The sequence below is a fragment of the Eufriesea mexicana genome, unplaced genomic scaffold (assembly GCF_001483705.2).
Source record: "Eufriesea mexicana isolate 0111107269 unplaced genomic scaffold, ASM148370v2 scaffold47447484, whole genome shotgun sequence".
NCBI classification, from domain to species: domain Eukaryota; kingdom Metazoa; phylum Arthropoda; class Insecta; order Hymenoptera; family Apidae; genus Eufriesea; species Eufriesea mexicana.
In genome coordinates, this window is record NW_016907864.1 from 565,467 (window position 1) to 585,481 (window position 20,015).

Here is a 20,015-nt window from a genome sequence, read left to right on the forward strand (position 1 = left end):
TTGAATCTTAAAAAAAGGGTACCTGTGTCATTGTGCAATTTTCAGGAATTACAAATTTTTCTGAAGCTTCGTGGCTTTCTTATTTCATACGGTCTTTATAGTTGTAGATTCGTAGACAAGTTTGTTTACAGATATTTGCAAATTAATTTGGAATTTTATCGTCGAAAAGTTACCGAAATTGGTGGATAAGGTAAACTATACGTTTGCTAATAACCTACCCTGAAGATGTATAGAAAATAATCGTGGGAAGTTGCGCAGAAATATGTTAGCGTAGCAAGTGACAAGAAACGAGCAAAATGGAGGTCTGAACGATAATAATTTTTAAATTTTAAAAAGGGGTACCTGGGATATGGAGAAATTTTCGAGAACTTTAAATTTTTCTGAAGCTTTGGAGCTTTCTTATTTCGGATTATAATCGTAGATTCGTAGATAAATTCATTTGTAAATATATGCGAATTAATTTGAAATTTTATCATCGATAGATTATTAAAATTTTTTGATAATGTAAACCATACGTTTGCTTAAAAATCTACCCTGGTAATAGGGTAGGCTTCTCGAATAAAATAATCGCAGAGAAATTGCGTAGAAATTCGGTAAAAATGACACAAACGTTCGCACAAGAAATAACAGGAAACGAACAAAAATGGATAATAATTTTTAAATCTTAAAAAGGGGTACGGAGGGACACGGAGCAACGCGGAGGTTTCCAGTTACGCTGGCAAACGTCTAACACCGTGTTCGTCCTATCGAATTTTATAAAACACGTTGGACTTTGGACTCCTTAGGTCACCGATCAGTCTGTCGAGGCCGAAGACTGGATCATACGTCGTCCCTCGCACGCATCCGGAGAACATGATGTCACCAAAAATGGAAGAAGTCGAAGCGGAAAAGGGGGCAGGCGATGGCGAGGAGTCGGAGGGGAAGCTGTTCTCCGATGTAGCGGCAAGAATTCGAGGCAGTCGTTAGTATGCTAATGAGTGTCCCCCGTTTCTCGGCTCGCTCCCGTAATGCGCGGCTCGGTAAATTATTTCAAATATTTCCCGAACTCGTTCCCTACCCCCTCCGCCGGATCGACGCCTCCAGCTCCGTGAGAATGGAGCGCGTCTCTAAGGAGAAGCACGGGCTCTCTATGTTGAAACGGAGTACAAGTAAAAAGTGGAGATAGATCGTGCGCGATTTGTCGACGCTCGCGCCGACAATGTCAAAGTTGACCCTCATTTTTTCTCCTTTCACTGTACTATAAATGGAAAAGCAGAATTCTTTATGAACGCGCCAAGTTGTAGCCGTTTGTATGTGCCCCCCTCGAGACGATTCTCCATCGCTCGCGCTCCGTGTAACCCGAACGACACAGAATATCGCGTGTAATCGTCGCGAGCCAACCTTCTTATCGAGTCGACGAATAAATTAATTCCATACGATTGGACACCTCGAAATAAATGAAACGATGCATAATTAACCCTTCAACGAATGCCTTCGATTCACGAAAACCACGAATATTCGAATTTTCCAAAGTATCCACGTTTTTATAATCCCATAACTCTTCGTTTTATAACGCATTGCGAATTTATCAACGTCTCCGCAGTGGCGCCAGTAGAGCGCGAAGAGTTAATAAAAAGGTTAAGATATAAAACAGTCCAAGTCTGCCCGGCAACAATAACAATGAAAAAGATTTATCGACTGGTACGAGTTAGGTGCGTATTGTCGCAACCGTGATTGATTTTATATCGAGAGCAGCCTGTCGCTGTGGGTCGTAGATTATACGCAGTCGCATATATAAAAAGGAGTAACGCTTTGTTACCGATTTCACGTCTAGTTCTGCGATAAATCAGGAGCAATTACGATCAACTTCGTCTCGTCGAATGGAAAAGGCTAATATTTCAACGATTCTTTGGGGTTCTTCCAAATTCGTCATATTTATTCCTGGATGCTGTTATTATCCGACGATTAATTACCCAATACGAACGTTTTACGCGTATATTGCAATTTCCGTGTTACCTACGCCTCGCTATTATTCCGCAATCGCGGGAAGAATCGGATTTATTCCAGACCCGATGCAAACGTACGATCGCGGGTAAAAGCCGTTCTCCGCATTAGCCGGTGATCAGAGCGCTAAACTAAAAGTCTCATAAACTTGAACCCCAGTCGAGGGAACCCACCGTCGTCACCCACGACACTCCCTGCAACGTCAGGAACACCCGAGACAATCGACCCACACAACGAGCTGGAACCCGAGGTCGCCGCGTCGGTGTGGATGAAAGATCGGTCGCCGGGGCGAGTGGCTTTAATTCTCACCTCTGGACTCTGTTCTGGCGTCTCTCGATATCAGGGTCCCGATGGCGCCGTTATATATCCCGACGATAACATCGAGGAGTCCGTGAGACCGACGTTCCGGGACTCTCGCTGCACTCTCCCTGCTACGTGGCTGCCGCGTGTACACGATGATAATATTAATTCCCCCCGGCCGGTGTATCGTCTTTCATCCGATCCCGCGGCGGCGATCCGCGATCATTAATTAAACATTCAATTCGTATGAGAAATTTTCGCGATCGACCCGGCCTCTTGCTACGCTCCGGGGAACGCGAGTTGATCGATGTCGGATCAGGGGCGGGAAAAAGGTCCCGGGAACTCGGCGAGCGGCGATTTGTCCTGGTAACGGGAACCCGGGTCGGTTCCGAGCGAAAAACACGGCACCGCGGACGAATACCCTGCGACGCAGGGATTTCCTACGGTCAACGCTTTTTACAAGTTCGCTTTTTATGGGAAAAGGCATTGACACGATTTGAAATTTTTCTCGACGACAAAGAGCTCGATATGTTGCTGCCAGTAAGAAATCGCAGAAAAGTGAGCGATTTTCTTACACTCTTGGTCCGCCATGCTTTCGCGATGAAGCTTGACACTTTGACAGCCACGTTGAATATATATGACAGGCCGCGGTTGACCTCCTGTGACGTCACGGTGACAGGTCATTGGTGAACGGAGGGCTTGAAGTACTTGCAATTGTAAAAATTGAATGGAAATTGACAGTTAGTAGACTGTCAATCGTTACCAAGGCGCTACCGGTGGTCACTCGTGACTGCCAATAAGATAAACGACACTCCATTGGGTTAGAATGTTGCCTTATATCACCAATTTATTATTATTTTGCCATTATATGATTCATTATATGAAGCTTGACACTTTGACAGCCACGTTGGTCATATATGACAGGCCACGGTTTCTCCTGTGACGTCACGGTGACAGGTCATTGGTGACCGAAGCGCTTGAACTACTTGTAATTGTAAAAATGGAATGGAAATTGACAGTTAGTAGATTGTCAATCGTTACCAAGGCGCTACCGGTGGTCACTCGTGACTGCCAATAAGATAAACTACACTCCATTGGGTAAGAATGTTGCCTTATATCACCAATTAATTATTATTTTTCTATTATATGCTTCGAATAATAAAAATACTCCCATGACGTCCTGAGCGAAATACGTGATTTCAGCGTGGCAGTCAAAGCGTTAAAGATACGGGGAAAATGGACCTATGTATAATACTATGTGCTAGTTATCGTTATGGCCTATTTCAGGTAATCGAATGAAATTTTCGTCTCGAGGAGTCGCGTTATCGTGATTCTCTTTGCAGTTGACACTTTGACAGCCACAATGGTCATATATGACCAGTCACAGTCTCTCCTGTGACGCCATGGTGGTCATTGGTGACCGGAGCGCTTGAACTACTTACAATTGTAAAAATTGAAGGAAAATTGACAGCTACTCGACTGTCAACCGTTACCAAAACGTCACCGGTGGTCCCCCGTGATTGCCAATAAGATAAACGCTCCATTGGGTAAGAATCTTGTCTTCCATCACCAATTTATTACTATTTTTCCATTATATGCTTCGAATAATAAAAATACGTGACTTCGGCGTGGCAGTCAAAGGTTTAACGCGGGGATCGGAGAGTGATTTACATCCACGGAGGAATAAGATAGCCTGATGTTCACGAAACTGTGACGAAACTAGCTTCGAGTCTTTGGAAACGAGTCACTTAGGCCGATCGATTCGCCGGCTGGTAATACACGGGGATACACACGGCGCGGAGTAGCCAGCTGGCTGACGAAGATCCGAAGAAGAGATCCACGAGATGACCGACGATTCACGATTGCTCAACGACGACGATCCAAACAAGCTGCTCGAAAAACCACGCCTAGATACTAGATACTCCCTAGACGACACACTGTGAGAGAAAAGCACTAATAAACACGTAAGCGTCGCCGCGTTATCGCGAGCAATCCGGTGGAGAACGAGGGCGAGAAAACCGTAAGAGGGTTAGAGAGGAGGAAGAGGGATCGACGTAACAGGTCGAGCGAGGAGAAAAGGCCGATCGCGGGCAAGGAGGCTTTGAAAGCCACCGATAGGTATCCACGCATAAATCCGTATCACGTGTAGGCCGTATTTTCCCCGGGGTTCGCTCGATCCTAGATAGATCCCACGAGTAGACGAGGCAGGAGAGAGAGAGAGGTAGAGTCTAATTTACCTAAAACGCGTTATCTGCTGGCTCGGTCTCCGGGAAACCGAACGCACGCGGCAGAAAACAGAGACAGCCGTGGCCCGTGGTTGCCTTAATGAGGTCCAATTACTATCGGATGGGTCACTTAGTATGCGGTACCGATATTCCACGGTGCACCACATTAGTGGGACGGCGGACAGGAAAGAGGGGGCAGGGAGAAAGAGAGACGAGAAGAGCAAGGGTCAACACCCTTCGGTCGAGCGGAGAGAACGCGGCCTAACGAGAAAGAGGCTCGCTCTGCTCGTCCTGTCGCTCGCTCCGCTCGTACGCGTTCCCGCGCGCACGTGCGCCGCGGAATCCGCCGATTGAATATTATTTGCGGTCCTTATCGATCGCTGCTGCCGCCGCAACGTCGAAGGACATCGCGATGAAAGCGCGGTCCCCGCTTTGCCGTTCTTTCCGTTCTCTATCGGCCCTCCGCGTCCACACGCGGCCGCTTGTCGGCCAAGGGAGCATTTTTAACCCCTAGCAATCGTGATTTCTTTTCTTTTTTAAAAATTTCTTTTCAAGAGGAACATCGCGTAATTGCACGCCTTTGTTCGACTTTCGAATACTTGCAAGTTATAAAATTTGTGAGTTTGAGAAATATTAAGCGGTTTATTAGCGAAGATCCTTTGGAAAATAGAAATCCCGTTGATGGTTTGCTCGAGGAAAGAGGAAAAGATTCGCGCTAAATACCTCCGCGTGAATAACACGGAATTGGCGATGAAAATTTGTTTACGAATCTGATTCTCGTTCGAAATCTGCGCCAAGAGTGCTGACTTTTCCTGGTATTATGAAGCCCGATTTACGAGCCTTTCCCCGGCGAGAAATTATTTATTGAAAATAAAAAGCCGCTTGTTTGCACGGGTATTAGCATACTGTGCGAAATCCGGGACATTTACGAGTCTGCGAGAAGATTCGCGGATAAATTTTCCGCCGGCTTTCGAAATTTCTTGCCGATTCCCTCGCCGGGATTCTTTCTAATCCCCGGAGAGGATTCCGACGTGGCGAAACGATCGTCTAGGAAAAACCGCGAGGAAGAATGCGCAATTCCAGCTCGATCGCACGATTCGAGACACTTGTGACTAGAGACTGTCATAAGTCAATCGCAAACAAAGTGGACGGAAAAGAGAGTGAAACGCTCGGCTGTAAACCGTATGGCACACGGGTAAAAAGTCGCCGGCGTCTCCGCCATGTGTCACGATTTCTAAGACAATCGCGTTGTGCCCACGAAACCGTCCCCGATGGAGGACGATCCGAGATAATCGATTGGTCGCGCTCGATTCTCCCGTCCACTTACGGATTCGAGCCGGGCAGGCGTTTTTCGCGTCCCAACGGAATGGGACTTTCTCACCTTCCTCGCCGATAAGTCTACGTGCCTCTTCTGCCCTGTCGCCATTCGACGCGGCTTATTAAACTTCCCGCCTTTTTAAATCGGAGTGCACGCGACGAGGCGCGACTCCCGGTCGATACGCAGACCTTGGATCGCTGTCGCTCCGCTCCTTCGCGGGAGACTTCGACGAGTGGGTGAAGAGGTCGCGCGAAGCCTCGTTTCCCTCTTTCGCGAATTTTCTCGCGTCCACGAAGCCAACGATATCCTCGACGTCGCGAATATCGTCCCTGTCATTGCATCATTCCAATATCCTCGAACTTTCATCGAAGAACAAAGAAATCGACGAAGAATATCGCAATGAAGTCAACGAGCTGTCAAGATTCGTTATATGACACTGTACAGGGAAACGAGATAAATAAATAAAGAAATTTGCTCGTTTCACGGATCACGTCGCGATTCGTATTGTCGACAGAGTGAATCTCATCCACCACGGTATACGTTGGTGAGAAAAGTAAAGAGATCGAGGATCTCTGGACAAAGGGGTAAATTGGTAAAAAGTATGGCAATAAAATGGACGACGTGCTAGGCTGAACCCGCATCCTCGACGTCACGAATGGCGTCCATCTCATTGCATTATTCCAATATCCTCGATATTCCATCGAAGAACAAAGAAATAGACGAAGAATATCACGATGAAATCAACGAGCTGTCAAGATTCGTTATATGACACTGTACAGGGAAAGGAGATAAATAAATAAAGAAATTTGCTCGTTTCACGGATCGCGTCTCAACTCGTATCACTGACAGGGTGAATCTCATCCACCGGGGTATACGTTGGTAGGAAAAATAAAGAGATCGAGGATCTCCGGACAAAGGGGTAAATTGATAAAAAGTATGGCAATAAAATGGCCGGCGCGCGAGGCTGAAGCCCGCGCGTCTAACCCGTTCCCCGAGCGCTTCAATAGAGTAAACTATCGCACAATACGTGTTCAAACGATGATTAAATAGATCCCTTACCTTGCAACCCTCGCACGTGAACGCTCCGAAATGAAAACCGGCCGCCGGCTCGCCGCAGACCTTGCACTGTTGGTTCATCTGCAATTATAGAAATTATGTTATTCGAAGGATAGCGGTGCGTCAGTCAGTTAGTCCGGCTCATCCTTGGCGAGATAAAGAGACGAGAGGCTGGGACGGTGCGGGGGGCAGGGCGGAAGGGAGGGACGAGGTTGGAACAGAACGACGAGAGGGAAGACGGGGTGTCGGAACCGGTTCTCCGCGTTCGCTTCGATTTTTATTCCTCCCACAATATCTTACGGATGTTCGAATGCTATTTGGATTACCGGGAAGAGGAGAGCTTGAAAAATTATTCTCCCTCCTCGGGGCCGCTTTCTTTACGACCATTATCGCCCCTGACACGGTTCAACGTTGCGCTAATGCTTCAGGCATCCTCCACTCACGACGATCGATTTCGTTCGCGTTCTCATCGCGCGCCTGTCTTCATTCCCGCATTGTTTCGTTCGACGTGATCTCTGACTCCTCGTCGGGCACGGTTTATATTTCCACATGGCGGCCAACCGTGGCCAACGCGGGGTTTTTCATCGCGCTGGTCCATTGTCGCTTCTATTAATAACCCAGTGGACGTAATTCGCCCTTCGAGATCCACCGGGGAGAGCCATTAAGAGCTTTTCCACGAGACTCGAATCGAACTATCCGGTTCTTTACACCGGCCTGGCGAACCTGCGAGCTGAATAGACGAAGAGGAGGTGGAGAAGGAGGAGGAGGATGGCAGCAGCAGTGGCGTGGCGTTCATAAATCAGCGCTATCTCGGCGAACGCCATCGCCATCTGTCCGGCGGGTCGGTGTCAGGGCGATGGTCGCGTTTCTCGGGTAAAACTGGAATAAAATTAGACCATCGATGATCCGATAAGGGAAGCTTACCTAGAGGGGCCTCGAACGCACCTGGCTTCCTCTAATGTGCCGCGTTTATCTTGGCCAAAGATGGCCGGTTCAAATCACGCGACCGAGCGCGAGACCTTGCGAAACTCGCCGAACGTTTACTAATATGCCTCCCGAAATGGACGCTTAATTACATAATTGTGCCTGCTCTTTCAAATTCTACCGAGCCGTCCGAGTTGCCAATTCCGATGCCCGGTTTCAGCGACCGCGAGATCGGGAGTACCGCGTGTCGCGTTCTCAAAAAATGCCCGTATACGGGAAACGCCACGATCGCCTGTTGATCGTCATGCCTTTTCCGAGGGACGTTTGTGAACGAGACGATTGATTCACGACGAATGTCAATGGAGGGATCTCGAACGGTGGCACTCGGTGACAAGAAAGAGGAGACGTGTCGCGCTCAGGCGTATCGCGTCGCAATAACGATCCACCTCGTAGGGTGGTGATCTCTGGAAGGACGCGTTTTTCCCCGCAGCTCGTCTTAACGAGAATTCAAAGTGACCGTAATTAGAGTCCAGCCGCGACACGAGCCGCTTCTAATCGTCTGGTCGCGATTGTTCTTCTAAAGGAAAGGAGCTGGCGCCCGCGAACGGTAGTGCCTCGTATTAAACGGCCAACTGAGAGATGGAGAAACGCTGCCGAGGCTGCGAAGAAGAGGGAGACGGTGAAAGAGGGCGAGAGAAAGAGAGAGAGAGAGAGAGAGAGAGAAAGAAGAGTCGACTCGCAGGTTCGTTAAGGTTTCCAAGTTTTTTCCCGACGCAGTTGTTTGACGCCCGCTCTTTCTTTCATTCCGCTTGCTGATGAGCCGAGACCATCCTATTTTCCCTCTTTCGCCGCGGAGAAACGGACAGCGTTAGCTATACGTGTCTCTCCTTTTTACCTTTTCCCCTCTTTCCCGTCCACGTTTCTCCGGCACGTTGGCCAGCCGTGTCACGACAATGACCTACTCGCCACGTTCCACCGGGCATTTTCGAGCCTCTTTGCCGGAAGCTGCCTTCGTCGTAGGCAGGCCATTCGAGTCGCAGCATTTCCTTATGATATCCGATATCTTCGGATTAACCGGTTCCCTTCCCGACGCTGCCCAACGATTCACGCTTAGGATTATTACCGATCGCACCCCGTCCCTCGGAAGAATCGTCGCTGCTTTATTACCAGAAGACATTTTGCCCGCGCGCGATGCTTCAAAAATCACGCGGGAGGGGGGCAAGAACGGTTATGCAATGGATTCTTTACACCGCAGCTGATGATATAAAATACGATGCACCTGACGACCGGCGTGCTAAAAGCTGCAATATATTACGCTATCTAAAGGTTGCATGCTTTAACGAGACTTATCCTCCTTGACCACGGTTTGACTATATTACGTATACGCGTTTCATCCAGTCGCCTGAGATTCCTCCTCCTCCATCTTCCTTGTTATCGCTTGGAGGAGAGGAAGAAGGGTCGAGCGATTTTCGGTAACCCTGCCGATTATCTCGGGGAAAGATGCGTCTTATAAATCCGAAAACAGGTGAAACACTCTGACATTTGGTGTCTATCGTGGAACGCTCGGAGCAACGAAATCGAAACAAGAGACTCGCGTCGGCCATAATTCCATTTCAAGGCGGCCAGAAACAGCGCGTGGAACGCGTGAGAATGCTCGCGGAGCTTTCGGGCCCGTAAGCGAGCAGATCTCTCTCTTTCTCTCTGGTTCCGAAGGGAGAGACGAGGTGGAGGAAAGGTTAAGCGGCGCAAAAACGGGGCGCGGAGCTAATATCGGGACGTGTTGTTTCCATCGATGCGCAACCGCGTGAGGAATATTCGAGCCGCGGCGTGCACGCAGCCCGACGTTGATTAACAGTGGTCTCGCGATTAACAGTAAATCACAGAGCGCATCGATTCAGCCTTCTCGTAGCCGTATCCGTGGCCCGTAACCGACCGGTGACTATAACCAGCGAACGGTACCATTTAAGTAGCCGAGCCTATTGATTTTACAAAGGATCTGGACGCGCGTGCACGGACCGATATCGACTTCTATCCCACGAGCTGGCCCGATTCGGGCCAAGGCCTCCACTCATCGATCTTTCTGCCCTAAACTGTCTCGCCAAATCTCGATTCCATGCATCCTCCATCCGCCACGATATCGACCAATACCAAATCTACCAGCGGTCGTTGACACCTGGAATGGTTACCTCTAGCCGCGAGTGTATCTCTCAGAGAATAAAATAAAACGAGAAGTATCCTTGGCAGGACCTAGAATCGAAAATTAAATAGCTTCCTAGGTACCTAGCTAATCCTAGACACCAGTTTCCTAGGTTAGCACCGAAGCTACGATGATCTGTCTACGAAAAACGGAATTTTTGATAAAAGGCTTTGACAGCGAATAGCCTAATTATCGCGTTAAATGGAACAGGCTATACGCGAATTGAAAGAAATATATATGTATCGAAAGAACACAGGCGACAGAATGTTTAATCGAAAGGAGAAACACGTAGGTCGAAAGGTGCTAATAAGAGAAACAAATCCCTATACCCGAGGTTAGCTAAACCGTAAAGAACGCGGTATCTGTGGCATTAATATTCATACGATAGAGCGAGGGGATTTACGGAAACGATCGCTCCACCTTCCGTGAAATTTCTTCCCATGCTAAACATTCCGGTTGCCTGTGCCCGGAGCGGTTTCGAGGCCGGCATCGGCCCGGAGACGCTTATCACGGGCACGAAGCATCAGATAACGCGCGAACTACCAGCCAAGGAGCGTTCCCGCGCATTGATATGCAAAAATGCCCGAAGCCGGCCGCCGAGAGCGGAGAGAAGCAACAAGACCGACTCCATAATCTGCCCATCGACGTCTCATTGGTCCCGGCGGACGTTGCACAAAGGCAAACGATCCGAGGAGGAGCGGTGTACACACGCGCGCGCCTGGTACCCCAGTTTCCACGAGCAGAGTCAATATTTGCCTGGCACTCGGTCGTTAATGAAGTCGATCGACCTGCTCCAAATATCGGCTTACAGTCGTGCCACGGCCTCCTAGACTCGTGCTAGGGAAACGCCAACGATCGCGCAGGGGACCAGCGAGGGGGTCAGGAACGGCGCAACCCCTCCTGTCATCGTCCGGCGCGTCCAGGGGCACGTCGAACGTTTACGCGCCATTAAACTCCAGTCCCGTGTGACGTTTATCCCTTTATGAGACTTTTTTCCCCGACCCCCAGCCCTAGGCTCGCTTCCTGCCATTGTCTTCGCACCCTCCAGCAACCCTTTAGCCAGTTCTTACGCAGCCTTTCTTTGTGGAGCGCGAAGAAAGGAGGAAGATTGGTGGCGGAGGGTCGACTCCAGTGCTGGAACGATCTGATACTGGATGTTCGGATTCTTTGTATATACAGATATCTCAAGGCGGAATGCTAGGTTTGTACCTCGTACCAACGGAACCAGTCAGCATCTGTCTCTGTCGACATGCGAATATCGATGTTCGATCTGCTTCGTCACCTGGGGCATTGTTTTTTACTCTTCGACTAGTTTTGACGTTTCAGATGTGCAAATGCAACCGGTGTACGTTTTGTTTTAATCGGTCTATCTTAATCGGCAGCGAGGAGCAACGAGGAATATGTCTTTTAAAAAGCAATTCCTCCGACGTTTCAATTTCGTAACTTTCAAGCGCGTGCTTAATTCTTCTCTTAAAAAGTAATCCTTGAACGAGGAAGAGTTGCTTCGCGTTCTTTTCCCCAGTCTTTTCGCGTGCATCTTTCTGGAACACCCTGTACGGTTACGCAACGTCGGCTATTTACTATCGGATAAGAGTGGCGTAAACATTCGTCGGAAAATATTCGCAGATGATTTCGCAGAAAACGTGCAAGCGGATCGTGCCAATACGACAGAGCGATCTCGAGGTTTCGCAACCCACGAATAACGTATTCCCATTTTTCCTAGCTGTCGCAACGCTTGCGCCGCAGGATTTAAACAGGATGTGAACGTTTAATCCGAACGAGAGAAAAATTGCAAATTCGAGCCGAAAGCGGAAGCCGAAGATCAAAGTCCTTAGCCAATGGCGGCTCACAATCAGTCGAAGAACTGCTCCGGGAAGCTAGCGCGTCTAGGTCCCCGAAGACTGGAGAACCCGGTGCGACGCGTTTCGATGGCCGCTGCATTTCCTCGAAATTAATTTCACCGTCGTGCAACAGTGGCGCGGGAAAAAGCCTGGCACGGAAAGCGTGCGGGAGATAATCGTCCAATTAAACGGCTGGAATAATCTTTCGTCGATTGCGTTTTCCGCCGCGAGGCTATCAGGCAAACGGGTTCCTGCGGTGTCGCGTGAAATGCAATTACCCGGTTGACAGGGACCACGATTGTTACAATTCCAGCGGTCGCCTTTGCCAGTGAAAGCGTGGCGCGATTTAATTAATTGGCGGGTATATTAATTCGCGAATTTATGGCCGCTTTAAGAATGACCGCTTGATTACCAGCCGCCGTTTGATATACGGCCGGCCATTTTTCTCGCTAAGTTAATGAGTTAATGAGTCCGCTCGAAAGAACGGGTCGATATATCACCGGCTCGTACGTACGTACGCGGCGTCAAGGGAATTTCTCGCACGAAAGTCACCGCTCGGGCCGCTGCTCGCGATCTTATCGTCCGGCGCAGTTACGCGCGCGCTCGCGTCCACGAGCGCGTGGATCATGCGGCCTGGCTAAAATATACCCGCGATTATGCCCGTTTATCGCCAATTAGGAGCAACGGACGGGACGATTCGGTCGCTATTACCCGTTCGCGCGAGCTAACGCGAGCTTCGAACAACATCGTTTACAGCTTCTAGATTACCTTATCGCGGGCAGGCGGGTGTTCGCGGGGCACTCGCAGATTTCACCCAATCCTCCTCGATTTATGTTACCGTGCACCCATAAACTGGATAACCTTCGATGCTGCTAATATTAACCATATGGTTATCTATGCTAAACGTCGAGATCCTGCTGGGATAGTGATTTACTTCGATTTCAATCCGATTTTCCGACAAATGATTTCCGACGACTGTCAAGAGATGTGAATTTTCAGTTAAAAGGTGTATCGGGCTTGTATTCTTCATCGAGAAGACGGATCGATGGAGACACGATTACCAGCGGATTCTTTTGTAAACGATTTCCAAGAGACACTCGTGGCCGGTCAAAGGACAGAGACCGGTGGAAAATCGGCTGGAGAGGGAAACTGGAGTGAGTGGAGAATGCGGCCGGGCACAGGTCGCGCAATTTGTATCGGCCTGGATGCGTTTTTAACGATCGCTTTGATGGATGATGGCCGCGCCTCGCTGGCACGTCGATCGAGTCCTTGAAAAATGATGCTCCAGATCGTTGTATACGCGTTCAGACACTCGAATCCACGACTCGTCACGCACACCCGTGCACCCTTGCGTGTGTACGAGCGCCCGTGCGAGCATATGGCAAGGGAGGACGGCAGCTTCTTTTCGGTTAATATGTTTTCGCGATCCACAAAGCGCCCGGTTGGGAGTCAAAGACAATTAATAACCTTCCGTAGGATCATTTATCGCGACAGTTTAGCCCTACGAAGGCGAACCCGCTTGGTTCTCCATCTCCCTCTATCCTCCATACGATCCTGAAGAACTGCGCGCTGACGGACCGACCAGAGCATTGTTCATCTCCTCGGCCCGTGACCGATCCAATTTTTAACACCGTCTACCTCTCCTCTCGATTTTCCTCAGCCACTCCAAGTTAATCGACGGCGACCAACCCTTGCCGCGTGTGAGAATCCTCTTCCGGGACACCGTGCCTGTGGAATTCGTTATGCCGAGAAACGGCGAGACTAGAGGGGACCAAACGCGTCCTTCCCAACGACAAGCTTCTACACAGATCTCGTATTCACCTTCGCGAAATATAGAAAGCTTCGGGGTGGTTCGCTCGACGGGAAGATGCCGATACGTCGAGTTGACAGTAAGTGGCAGGATCTAGCGCGAAACGCTTCCCCTAAGGAGACAGTTACGAACGGCTCGCTAAGAAAAAGAGCAAAGACGAATCACGAGCAGAAAGCGTAGAGAGGGAACGTGGAACACGCGAGATGACCCGTTAGTACCGTCCTCCTAGCGCACGCGTTAGAGCCCGTGCGTGACCAGCGAGACAGAATGGACGTTGGCTGAAAAATCGAATCATTCTTAGCGGCAATTGCCGCGTGCTTCCGAACGAACGTGGAAAAGGATAGGCATGCGAGTAATAAATCGTCCGACACGCGGTCGATAGAGCCTTTCCAGCCGGTCTCTGTCAATCTGCTTTACATACGGACAAATCGGCGCGGCCGAATAAACGTCCGCTCGTAAACCTCGATTTAATCGCGCGCCATCCGTTGATTTACGCCCGTCGATTTCGAGCAGGCATTTTATGCTCGCGCTTTTCCCGCCGCCGGAACGCTCCGCGCAATTTAATCTCCCTTTATTCGACGATTAAGCGCGCTGTCGTTGATTTACGGTATCGTAAACGCGAGACGCTAACGGCTACGGGGATATCGCGTTGAAAATGTCTCGGAAGCCTGGCGAGGTCTCGCGAGGAGCTTCGAAACCTTGTATACCTGGACCATGATCCATGTAACACGTGACACGAGAGGAAAACTCTGCACGACCATTTTCTTTCGCGGTGGAGAGAAATATCGAAGAGCCGGAACCAGAGGACCGCCTGCTTTCGCGTTGAAAATGTCTCGGAAGCCTGGCGAGGTCTCGCGAGGAGCTTCGAAACCTTGTATACCTGGACCATGATCCATATAACACGTGACACGAGACGAAAACTCTGCACGACCATTTTCTTTCGCGCTGGAGAGAAGATATCGAAGATCCGGAACCAGAGGCCCGCCTGCTTTCGCGTTGAATATGTTTCGGAAACGTGGCGAGGTCTCGCGAGGAGTTTCGAAGCCTAGTATACCTGGACCATGATCCATATAACACGTGACACGAGACGAAAACTCTGCACGACCATTTTCTTTCGCGATGCAGAGAAGATATCGAAGACCCGGAACCAGAGGCTCGCTTGCTTTTCAGCACGGATTGGCCGTCCGCGTGGAGAGATAAAGACGATAAAGAGGGTTGCCAGTGTTTACGGAAAATGCAAATGGAAGGAAGCAGCGAAGAGTGTGGTTCCCTGTAATTCGCGAATTATCGCGGATCGGACGGAGTGCATCGGTTCAGATTAGAAGACTAACGGGGCCCGTTGAATCCACTCCGTGTACCGTTAAACGCGTGTTCCAGGGGACCGTCTGTCGAGATAAGGTCTAACTGGAAAACGCGCCGTCCTCGTGAATGCATTTTTCCTCGGGTATCTTGAATATCGCGGCACGAGATCCTGACCAGGAGCGGAGATTCGACGTGACCGGGTCCGAGGTGTCCGGATTTGAAGGATCGCAGGACGCATCTGTGTTTCCTGCCACGGTGGGTACGGCAAAAACCTTGGACTCGAATGCGTTTGGCAGTTTTACGATTTCCAGCGTGGAAGGGTGAAACGGCGAAGGCGAAAAGGCGTTAAGTCAGACGACTACCCTAGCCACGAGGGTTGACATGCAAATGAGTGTCACCGATTCTTAGGCGGCTTATAAGATCGTGACCAAGGGATGGCGGACCGTTGATTGTACTCGGGAGAGGAAAGAAGCGTATCCCGAGGCTGGAATTAAGGCTAGATCGTCGCCGCGAGATCCACCGGCGTCGATGAAAGCTTAAAGCTATTATTTATATTCACGCTTTCACCCGATGAGACGGTCGTTTTCAAAGTTCACCGGCTGTACACCGAGCGTGCAGTTTTTTACCAACTTTCTCCTAAAAAACTAGCTGCGAGGCTGCGTAATCCGCGAAACTGTTGGATACGGAGCGAATCGTTCTTCTCTCTTCGCGAAATTCGCTTTTGTTCTCTTTTCTTGCACGCGAGACGACGCTCGCGAGTGAGAGATGGCGCGGGCATATTTTCAATGGCACTCCAGGCCTCTCCCGATGTACAAGTGGGTAATAACCGTATGAAAGGGCAACAATGGTGGCTGACACACCGCAACCGGGCGAAAAAAGAGAGAGGGCAGAAGGCACGGCGAGTGGAGGGGGGCAATAAATATATTTTGACATGGGAGACCCTGGACGGGCACCTATGCATAATAATTGTAACGCTCCAGTCGTCCCTGCGCTCTTTTTCTCTCTTCTTCCTTCTGTAACGTTGCACACGTGCGCGCGTATAGACGCTTCCGCGCCACTCTTGCTCGCCTTTGTTCAAAAGTCTCGCCCTTTGCCAGGCCCGAATTACGCCACTGTCTACCAGTAGGCAAATATTATAGCAACAGGCGGCCGCCGGGGGGGACGATAATGTTTTCATTTGCGACTAACCCTACGCGACCGCACCGTTTCGATAGCTGCCGAGGAAAGGGACAATCCGAGAGTCTCTGCACAAAGGGAACACGCGGAAAGTTTGCGGTTGATGATCTTGTTGCGTGGACAGGGTGCAAGACACGTCGTGAGAGATGGGTCCTTTCGTCTGCTTCGAGAGGCGCTCGCTTGTTCCGGTACCCTTTCGGGAATGACAAATGCGCGATTCCGTTGCCGCAGTGTCTCGAAGATCGAATAGAAGTACAGTCCAATCGGGGTTGTAAAATAATTTACAATTGGCAAAATTGGTACCGGAGACGAATAAATTTCGGATAAATTTCGCGATAAATGGCGCGACGACGCGTGTCAAGAGCAAAACTGGGAATAAAATAACGAAATTTTGTAATTACGGAGACGTTCATGTAGATGAGAGGAAAGCTCGCGATGCGCAAAGTTCGAAGCGAGTAGCGCAGTGGCGAATATCTTCGCTGGCCGCGATAAGAGCGCCAGAGCGAAGAGCGTAGAGCACGCGGTCTCACGGTTTCGCAATTATATTCCAATCAAAATTTACTAGTCAAAGGGGTATTTTTAGCGGCAGAGCGTACTTAGGCCGCTATTAGGTTGCATTATCAATTTCACGCCATGGTATAATCGCGAGCAACGCAGCCACTTTGGATGTAGACTTTAATTTACGAGGGATAAATGGAGCGGTGAATGGACTGTAAGATTGACGAAACGCCGGTGATTACTGGCTGAACGCGAGTGATTTATTTTCTAGTTTTTATAACTATCATTAGTCGGACCTTTTTTCCGCCCCCTCCCGTCGCGTCCGAGCCTATGGCTTCTCACCACGGAACCACGTTCTCGTTTCAGCGCACCACCTTCCGCGGTAAAGTCTCCGATCGACACGCGCGTTTATGTCGAGTAAAATTAGCCAAACTTTGATATCGAATGCTTCGAAACGCGATGGAGGAAAGGAAAAGAATGGAGGAAACGCGAAGGAGGGTAGAGCGACGAGTCGCGAGGGATAAATAAAGCGAGTAGGAAGAGCGGGAGACTGGAACGCCGGCACGCGAGAGCCGGAGACACGAACGCCCGCATAGGAAAGGCGATGATCGAACAGCGGGCTGTATGGTATACAGATAGAATTGCACTCACCTTGGCAGTCGGACGATATCCACAGGAGCGGGCCAACCGGTGTCTCAGTGCACCAACTGCACAAACCAACAAAAACCTTGCTGCCCGATTGTCCAAGTCCTCTTTCACACGTTGCACACCATAACCCTGGTTTACCGACAACCCGACAAGCTATCGCGAAATCGTTCGATCCCGATCGACACACACTGCCCGAAATATGCTGCAGTCCAGACCCGCGGTCGGTCGGTCGGTCACGTGGCGAGGTACACCGCACACTGTGCGCACGTTTGACGCTGAAGCGCGGCAGCCACGATCGCGAGTCCTTTTCACCACGCTGTCGCGACGTCACGCGATCGGTTTCAACCCCCTCGGTAGGACACGCGACCGACTCTCTCTCTGTACCGTTCCCCTCGATGCAAATCCTTCGACTGCCCCCGAGTACTCTGCTCTGGATGATCCACGCGAGTCCGAGCGTGGCTACCAGCTCTCTGCTCTGCACACCTCCTTCCCTCTGCCGATCTTCTCTCTCTGTCCCACCTTTCCTGCCCGTCCACGATCCGACGACTCTTTTTTTCTCTCTACGTGCCTCTTGTCTCTCTTTCTCTGTGTCTGTCTCTCTCGAACATCCACGAGTCACGGTGCGGCCACGTCGATGGACGGGAGAGGACTGGCGCTTCGCGATCGCTGCGACCTGTTCGACTGCATCGAAGGCGCCTAAGGAGAGCCACGGCGTACCGACGGGAACCGATTTTCCCCCCGTTGCCACAGACCACCTGTACCTGCCCATCGGTACACGCCTGTCCCCGGGCCCGCCAATAGGCCCGGACGGGCCCCGATCTCTCCGCCAATCCTATGCCTCTGGGTCCCTGGAGACCGTCTGTCCAGGTGCCACCCATCGGTTCCCCACTTCCCGCGATCGCTCGCTCCTCCACTCTCTGCTCGCCCAGGCTCGGACCGTTCCTCGTGTTCCGAGCCGGTGATGCCCCCGCAGAGAACCGATCGCCGCGGCGCGCCGGCTGCGTGCAGCGAGCAGCCTGCTCTAGCCCCGGCCTGGGAAACCACCAGCCAGAGCTTCCTTCTTTCTAGCCCGGCGTTAATGTCTTCCTTCCTTCTCTCCCGCGAGTAAAATCCTCCTGCTGCCTCGCGATTCTCCATTTCTTAAATCTTCCAAGGACTTCCGCTTTAATATAGGAATATTCGAATGATCCCGACACGGTAGGTCGAAGGTGGAGCTTAGCTTCGCAATTTTTACACACCGTTACGTAATTCACGCGTGCAGATATTTTCGCGCGCCCTCGTCCTCGCCCTCGGCCGCGCGAGTTTGCGTATCGTTTCTCCGATTTTTACCACGGAGCTCGTAAACATCCGCGATACGTAATCTCGATAAACGATTCTTATCCTACAGCGTAATATCCTTTCTAAAGTTTCAACCGTAACCGTTCCTGTAAACCCGGCGTGTATCTCTTCCCGAGAGATCTCAGGTCTCGCTCCAATAGAGGCAGGCCGGTCGCGCGCGCGCACTCGCTCGCGACGTGTATCTATACACAGAGCGAGACTCACCCATATAATTTAGTCCCCGGCCTGCAAGACGTAAGCGGCCGTAATCATAGCTATTACCCGCTCGCTGCTTCAATTAACGTACAGATCCGATAAACACAGCGAGAGCGGCGAGAGCGTTGCGGCGCGGACAGAGGCGCGGAATCGTTGATCTTGTCGCTTCCACCGGTGGCTGGGAACGAATCGACCTTGCGAAATCGGCCAGGGCAATTAGACGCAGCGCCCAATCGCAATGGCGGGCGAGAAGACCGAGTCGGGCTCGGGTCGCCCGTTCGCTGCGACTTGACAGGATCTAGGCAGGATCTAGGCTGGGTCTAGGTGTCGAGCCGGTTCGAATTTTTCCAGACGCCGCGCGACGGAATCCGACGAGTCGGAGAAACTGGTCGACCCAATAAAATGTCGAAAGGCGTTCAAAGGGGAGAGAGTAGGAGGGCAGGAAGGACGGGGTTGGACGGCGCCATAAATTAAAGAAGATGTCCACCCGTAGAAATTAAACCATAGAAACTGGTTTCGAACGTAAAACGATTCTCTCCTGCTCTCGATCCCTCGACCAGTCTCTCTTTCTCTCTCTCATCTTCGCCTCTCTGTCTCTCCCTTCGACCCCTCTACCCGCGCCTTGACCCTATGAATCCACCAGAGGCCGCTGCCTTTTTCTGCCCGTGTCTCTCCTCCTCGACCAGGACTCTCTCTCTCTCTCTCGCTTCCTCGTTTAACGACCGATTTCATTTTATCGAGATAATGCTGAAGGGAAGAAGAGGCGCGGCTACGAATCTGGGAAAGTCCGCTGTGTTCGACTCGGTCCTGCTTTACGACGCCTGATAGTCGATGAAGCGACGTCGGATCCGGTCCAATCCGATGGTCATAAGGATTGCGTCATGAGTTTCGATCCCAAGACACACCATTGCTTCTTCATCGTCCATCGAAAGTCGCGTTTTGGCTCGTAGCGCGCTAATCGCTGTCAAGAGTGACTTGGTTAAGTAGAAGAATATTTAAATCGTGATTCGCCGAGGATTTAGTCAAAAACAAATTGGTGCTTAATGGATTCGAATTATTTTGCAATATACTCGAGATTTGGGATATACCGAATATTCTTCGTTAATCAGCACGTCTCTGTCAGCGTCTCGCTTAATTCCCTAAACTGTGTCAATAACGCGAACTCGATTTCGCATCCTTCGAATTAATTATCGGAAGATTCGCA

At 50.5% G+C, this 20,015-nt stretch overlaps 1 protein-coding gene across 1 annotated transcript in view; it reads right to left on the reverse strand.

The window, feature by feature from the left end:
* Window positions 1–17,905, reverse strand: part of LOC108550659 (zygotic gap protein knirps) — a 75,444-nt gene extending 57,539 nt beyond the window's left edge. Inside the window, exons 1-2 of the mRNA XM_017904484.1 lie at window positions 17,282–17,905; window positions 6,886–6,963 (exon numbers count right to left, since the gene is read on the reverse strand). Coding sequence (XP_017759973.1) covers window positions 6,886–6,963 — 78 coding nt within the window. The 5' untranslated portion in view covers window positions 17,282–17,905. The remainder of the gene's footprint in view (window positions 1–6,885; window positions 6,964–17,281) is intronic.
* Window positions 17,906–20,015: the final 2,110 nt, after the last annotated feature.